This window comes from Lactuca virosa, chromosome 4 (genome assembly GCF_052849685.1).
Source record: "Lactuca virosa cultivar CGN04683 chromosome 4, Lactuca_virosa_CGN04683_v6, whole genome shotgun sequence".
Lineage (NCBI taxonomy): Eukaryota > Viridiplantae > Streptophyta > Magnoliopsida > Asterales > Asteraceae > Lactuca > Lactuca virosa.
In genome coordinates, this window is record NC_136429.1 from 311,741,856 (window position 1) to 311,749,202 (window position 7,347).

The 7,347-nt window shown below is 32.8% G+C and overlaps 1 protein-coding gene across 1 annotated transcript; it reads left to right on the forward strand.

The window, feature by feature from the left end:
* The first annotated feature begins 5,214 nt into the window (after window positions 1-5,214).
* On the forward strand, window positions 5,215-7,004 carry LOC145106060 (patatin-like protein 2). The gene is made up of 7 exons (XM_079043111.1): window positions 5,215-5,355; window positions 5,424-5,605; window positions 5,693-5,879; window positions 5,967-6,131; window positions 6,210-6,512; window positions 6,600-6,772; window positions 6,839-7,004. Exons 1-7 carry the CDS (start codon window positions 5,215-5,217, stop codon window positions 7,002-7,004), a joined length of 1,317 nt encoding a protein of 438 aa, XP_078899237.1.
* The last annotated feature ends 343 nt before the right edge of the window (window positions 7,005-7,347 follow it).

The window sequence follows — 7,347 nt, forward strand, 5'->3', positions numbered from 1 at the left end:
ATGTTTATTAATATAGTACAAAAAATTAAATTTTTTGGTATAATTAGTTTTTTTTTATAAAAATAAATTTAAATATTGAAAAAACTAACAAAATGAAGTGAGTTTTTTTCGAAAAAAAAAATTTGTTTTTTAGATATCAACATGGATCTCTATGGAAAGAAGACGAAAAATCGAGAATAACGGTATATTCGGTTTTTTTTCGATATAAAATGTAGCTTAAAAAAATTTAAATGAAAAAAAGAGATGAGTTTTTTGGTAATGATGTGGATTTTTTTGGTATAATCTGGTGTGTATGCGTCCAATGTAAAAGTGTACATCTATTTCCTTGGTCGTTGATCATTATGATTTCCGACGTTCACGATTGGCTCCTTGGTTCATTGTTAATTATGGTTTGCTATTGAACCTCACCATATATATATATATATATATATATATATATATATATATATATATATATATATATATATATATATATATATATATATATATATATATATATATATATATATACAGAGAGAGAGAGAGAGAGAGAGATAAAGAGGTAAAAGTTCAAATAAGAAACACTAAAAGTTAAGAACCACTAAGAACCCTTTTTATTAAGGGTATTTTTGTCAAAACAATAACATCTTATATCTCTAACATTATAAACTCACATTTGTTAATAAAACTAGATCAAATGCATTCAAAACTTCTCCCAAACTCCAAGAACTTTCAAACCTGAACACCACCTTCCACCTACTGCAGCCACTATTGCCGGCGACCTTACCACCATCACTGTCACATCCTTACCGGCGTCATGGCCTCTTTCTTCCTCGACAGATCTGATCAACTGTTGTTTCTTCTTATCCTCTTATCAAAACCAGCAGAATCCACTCAGATTTGTAGATTTGAAAATGTAGATCTGAAATGTCTTAGATCTGGAATCACCATTGTCGTTGCCGGGAGAACACTACTGCTAGAAGATTGTTGTCGCGTCCCTGCATTGACTTTCTTCCACCACCCCGATGTCCAACTCTGTAATTTTTCGGTATCCTCCATATCTATAATTATTCGACAACCTCCAGATCAATGTTTTTCTGATTGTCGTGACACTAGATCTCTCAAATCTGCAATTTTCTGAACGTCGTTGCACCAGATCTTCCAGATCTATGATTTTCCGACGACCATGGCCTCTTTTCACTCCTCTCGCTGTTGCTCCGCCATAAACACCACCACTAGCACCTCCACGTATCAGATCTGTTCCACCACCGACACCTCTTCCTCCTTCTACTTATCTCCACCACAGTCGTCGTTTTCTCCTCCAAACACAGCCTTCATGTTGCTTCAGATCTGCTTCGACAATTATCTGTACAGTATTAAGATCAGATCTGGAATATCCGAAGACTCTAAGGAATATGACAATCTCAGATCTGTACATCACATCATATCTGGAAATAATGTGCACACAAGGTGTTTGATGAAATGTTTCAACGAGATCTGTAAGTTTTTAAGTTCAGAATAAGTGTTTAAATTTTTGTTTTAAGCTGTGAATTAGTGTCTGAAGCGTGTATTATATTATGAATTTTGTTTTGTTTTGTTTTGTTTGTTTGTTTGTTTGTTTGTTTTTCTTTTTTGCAATAAGTTGTGCATTTTAGTGTTTGAAATATTAAATTAAGCTATGAATTAGTGTCTGAAATATTTCATCAAACTGTAAATTCTGATTTTTTTTATCCAAATCTAAATTTTATGTGTAAATGAGTTGTGAAATTAGTGTATTTATCTGTGAATTTTATTTAGAACTTAATATAATAAATTCACATTTTAATATACACAAATGCCTCCAGATATGAATGCATAAATATAAGTTTTAAGTTGAGAATATTGTTGTAAATATATAAGTTTTGTGTATTAAACTGTATTACACTGTGAATTTATTGTATTAAGCTACTAGTTTTATGTATTAAGTTGTGAAATGGCTGTATTAAACTATGAATTGACTGTATTAAGTTGTGAATTTTGTGTATTAAACTGTGAATTTATTATATTAAGTGGTGAATTATGTATATTAAATTGTGAATTCACATTATTAAGCTATGAATTGACTGTATTAAGCTATGATTTTTTTTAAGAATTTTGTGTTTAGAAAAAAGATACACATATATGATTTTCTCTAAATTTAAATAAATTATATAAAATATAAGCTGTTAATATTGTATAAATTAAATTTTAAAAGAAACACTAGCCTTCATATTTAAATGTATACATATAAGTTTTAAGTTAAAATATAACATTTTTGTATATTAAACTGTAAATTTATTGTATTAATCTGTGAATTTTGTGTATTAAATTGTGAACTGACTGTATTAAACTTTGAATTGACTGTATTAAGTTGTGAAATTATTTTTTTCGTTAAAATATAAATTATTTATGTATGAATGGTTGTATTAATTTCTTGTATAAATATGTAAGAATGTAACAGTTTTTATAATTGTTTTGCATTAAACTCTAAATTAGTGGATTAATAGGTTTATTAAACTGTGAATATACTATTTAAGTTGTTAATACATGAATTTGTAAACAGATCGGATTTGGAAGAAATGATGGTTACAACGGTGACACAAGTGGTTGGTGACAGTGTGTTGTAGTGGTTGGTGATAGTAGAATTCGTGTTTGACTTCTTTGAAATTTTGAATTATTGTAAAATTAATTTTATTAATTTATGAATTTTGTGTATTAGACTGTAAATGGAATATATGGACTTTTATATATATATATATATATATATATATATATATATATATATATATATATATATATATATATATATATATATATATATATATATATATATTGTGTTACAATACGAATGAAAATATTAAACTGTAAAAATTATGAATGACAATTATGAATTTGTCATTTTCTTATAAAACAAGACAAGAAAAAAATGATTTTTAAATGTTTAACAAGCATTCAGATGTTTAATAACTATAAAATGGAGGTCACATCAGCACCACATTTTAAATGTCTAAGTAATCCCAAACAACCCTATATATTTTCAAGTTAATACTTATTAGATCATCCGTTATACCCATCACATACCACATATGTTGTGGGTGTCACATCAGCACCACATTTCCCTACCACTAACATGGGTTACCTACCACTAACACACCACTCCATCTCATTTCTTTATTTAAATTTAATTCAAAAATACAATAAAATTATTTTTTTTAATACTAGTTTTCCATTAAATTAAAAAACCAAATTACATTAAATAAAAACTACATTAATTGAAATTAAAAAAAATAGCAATAAAAATAAAAAAGACATTACTTAAAATAAAAAAATAAAAAAAACATTAAAAAAAACTAAAACCAACCATAAATAAAATAAACTACTCCATACGCCTACGTCGGGCTCGAACCGACTCTTTCATCGCGAGTAAAAGTTCCAAGTCTTCGTCCTCGAGGTCGTCTGCTTTTATTTTCAGGATTTTCATATCGGTTTTTGTTTGGATCGTCGCTTGATTATTTTTTGCTTCATCCGAGTCATCACCTCGGCCTTCGTTTCTTGAAGTTGCACATATCGATCACATTTATCGCCAACAATATCCATAACACTAGAGCTCAAAGATGTTAAAGCCGCTTCTTTGCTTTATTTCTTCCAACGGGACGACGAAGAGGTTGCTCGTTTTCAAGATCTAGCGGATCGTCGTTGATGTCGATGTGTGTTCGGCCGTCCGATTGTTGGGAAGTTCCATCGGGGTTTCACGAACGCTTTGAACCGGAAAATTGCGAAGTTCCTTCCGTTTGCTCTTTCCATTTTGGAGCGTCTTTCAATTTTAGCCACGATTTCATATACGGATCAGCTTTGCGTGTTGGAGTTGTTTTTTCAAATTGCTCAATGGCCGCCTTGAAAACATCAAAATCGTTCGAGCCGCTTTTGCGTATGTTTAGGAGGTTGTTGTAGATTCCTCCAAAGTCGGTGCATTTTAGTCGAATATCTCGTCATTTCGACGTAATTTGATCGACATTTCGAGTTTCACTTCCATTAACTCGTAATAAATGGCTCGGACTTTCTCCCAAAAACTTCTGTAAGGTTGACTATCTCCTACAATTGGATCTTGGGAAGCCGACACCCATGCCTCCGCTAACTTTTCTTCTCCGTCTTTTGTCCATGGGACCCTTTCTTGGGTGGTAGTGGGTCGGATCCGTTTTTTTTCTTTTTTGGTTGAAGTGGTGGTGAAGGTTGCGTTTCCGCAACAAAATCCGGCGAAAGTGGTGGTTGTGAAATTGGTTGTTGTTGTTGTTGTTGTTGTTGTTGTTGTGACGCTTGTTGTTGGAGTTGTTGGAATTGTTGAAATTGTTGGTATTGTTGTTGCATTTTTTGTTGTTGGAAAGACGGAAAATGTTGATATTGTTGTTGGAAATGTGGTGTTTGTTGGATAGGAGAACCAGTTTTAACCAAATTGAGAAAATCACCTTGAGGTGACTCCATAGTGGGGAATTGGCGAGGGGTTGTATGTAACGCAAAAGCGTTATCGGGTTTGCGATTTCTGTAGTTTGGAGGGGTATTTTGGTTGGGATCCATGGTTTTTGGTTGTGAAGATGTAGTGTGTAGTCTGTGTATAGAGAAAGAAAAGAATGATGTAAAAAATAAAGAGTAAAAGTGTTGTATTTATAGGTAAATAAATTGGTTAAATTTTTTTTTAAACAAAGTAGCCGTTGAACGGCTATAGAAATTGGTCAAAATGGGCTTCGATTTCATTGGATGTTTTAATCTGTTATGGCCAACACGAAAGACCACGAGAACGGCTGACCACAAAACAACGGGGTGATGTGCACGGCCGTTGTTCATGACCAACTCAATCACGAGCTTGGTCGTTGTATGTATACCTACGAAAGAAACAATACGAAAATGAAAATGGGATGATAATAATCAAGCCTCATAAAAATATTTGTAGAAAAATAAAAGTGCAGATCTCCTCGTGAATCGGTGATGCATTTCACAACCGTCTCAACAAACTATTTCATTGGCAGCCTAGTTTTCAATGTCAGAATAATAAAAAAATAATAACACATTTTTATATTATTCTAGTTACGAGCTATATATTTTATATATCTTTATAATTTTTTTTTTCAATGAGAGGCTTGACTTCGGGTATGGGTCAAAAATCACCACTATTTAAGAAATGCATCTCGGAACAGTTGAACACATATCATTGATTAAGAGATCATGCCTTCTAAAGAAGCACCTTCATCGCCTTTGCAACGACCAACATACGGAAACCTAATCACCATCCTAAGCATCGATGGTGGTGGAGTACGAGGAATCATCCCAAGTGTTATCCTTAGCTTCTTAGAATCGGAACTTCAGGTACAAATTTAGCATTTTTAACACAAAAAAAACCACATGATTTCATGAACAAGTTCACATATTTGCAGAAACTAGATGGCGAGAATGCTCGGTTGGCGGATTATTTCGATGTAATCTCTGGAACAAGCACCGGAGGCCTTGTAACAGCCATGTTGACAGCTCCTAATGAAGATAAACGTCCTATCTTCGCAGCTAAGGACATAACAGACTTTTATCTTGAACATTGTCCCAAAATCTTCCCACATGAGAGGTACGATGCTTACTTTGACATCTGAAACATATTACATGTAGTTAATTAAGATTGCTAATTGTGTTTCCTCTTCGTTGCAACATTTAGCAATCCATTTGGTCATGCTGAAAAAGTGATCAAAGCTCTATCTGGACCAAAGTACGATGGTGTTTATCTACATAAACTTGTTCAAGAAATACTAGGAGAGACACGACTTCATGAAACACTGACTAATGTGGTGATCCCCACGTTTGATATCAAACGTATGCAGCCTACCATCTTCTCAAGCTATCAGGTTTTTAACTACAACATGTTCTTTTTTTATAGCATTGAGATTTGTGTTTGATAAAAAAAATGAATAAGTGTCATAAACTTCATTCAGCTGAAGAGAAACCCAAGTATAGATGCGATGCTATCTGATATATGCATCGGAACATCGGCTGCACCAACTTATCTTCCTTCCCATGCTTTTAGAACCCAAGACTCTGAAGGGAATCTAGTTGGAGAGTTCAATCTTATCGATGGTGGGGTGGCTGCAAATAATCCGGTATAAATGTCGCATTGATTTTTTAAAGAGGACGTGATTTACGTTTTTAGATTCTAATCCATGCATGTTTGTTTGTAGACTTTGGTGGCAATAAGTGAAGTGACACAAGAGATAACAGGAGGTAGTATCGATTTCTTTCCAATTAAACCAACCGAATATGGTCGTTTTCTAGTATTGTCATTGGGAACAGGCTCTCCAAAATATGAAGAGAAGTATGATGCTAATACATCGTCCAATTGGGGCGTTGTCGGGTGGCTAGCAAGTAGTGGATCGACTCCATTGATAGATGTATTTACTCAATCAAGTAGTGATATGGTCGACTATCATATATCTACTGTCTTCCAAGCCCTTCATTCAGGAGAGAGTTACCTTCGAGTTCAGGTATAGTTAATTCTAAACCACCACCACATTTCTTAAGCATGCAACAAATAAACAATATAAGCATTTTAATAAATTGAAATGGTTTAGGATGATACTTTAAGCGGAGACATGGCTTTAATGGATCTTACGACAAGAAAAAACTTGGAAGATCTTGTGCAAGTTGGTAAAGAACTGTTGAAGAAACCTGTCTCGACGGTGAACTTAGGGACAGGAATATACGAACCTTTTCATTGCACTACCAATGAACAAGCTTTAGTAAGGTATGTTTATAGGTAGAATATAAGTAGAATAATTATGATAATTCTAATATTTTATTGTTTGTTTAGGTTTGCGAAAATGCTATCCGATGAAAAGATTACAAGAGAACGTAAATTGCCGAGTATTAATAATGGTCAAAAAATGAAAAATGGTTCACTTTCAATGGGAAAACCAGTGCATCTGAATGCAGTTTCTCAATCTTTCCCGGACTTGCAGCAACTTAAGTCCGGTTGATATCGTGGAATGTTACTCCCTCAAATGGGCAAAAGGAATTCTAAAGGCTTATACTTATGTGGCCGAGTCAGTCACGCTTCTCTTAAATACAAATATTTCCGTTGAATAAATATGTAGTTTCTAGTTTATATATTACGTTCTTTTTAAATTACATTCATAAACGAAATTCTGATTTATATATATTTAATTTCAGTAATGTAAAGTAAATTGGAAGCTCATAAAATTTATACTAGATGTGCACAAATCTTTATCTTTTTATAAGATAAATCTTATAAGAAGATGTCATCCAAATGAATACAAATGGATACAGTTTAAGATATGCCATATATTTGCATATATTCAT

Excerpts from the sequence above, each read along its gene's own strand:
- LOC145106060 (XM_079043111.1), top strand. The coding sequence starts at position 5,215 with ATGCCTTCTAAAGAAGCACCTTCATCGCCTTTGCAACGACCAACATAC. Across the intron at positions 5,356-5,423 it reads TCTTAGAATCGGAACTTCAG|AAACTAGATGGCGAGAATGC; the intron begins GTACAAATTTAG and ends ACATATTTGCAG. Across the intron at positions 6,132-6,209 it reads GGGTGGCTGCAAATAATCCG|ACTTTGGTGGCAATAAGTGA; the intron begins GTATAAATGTCG and ends GTTTGTTTGTAG.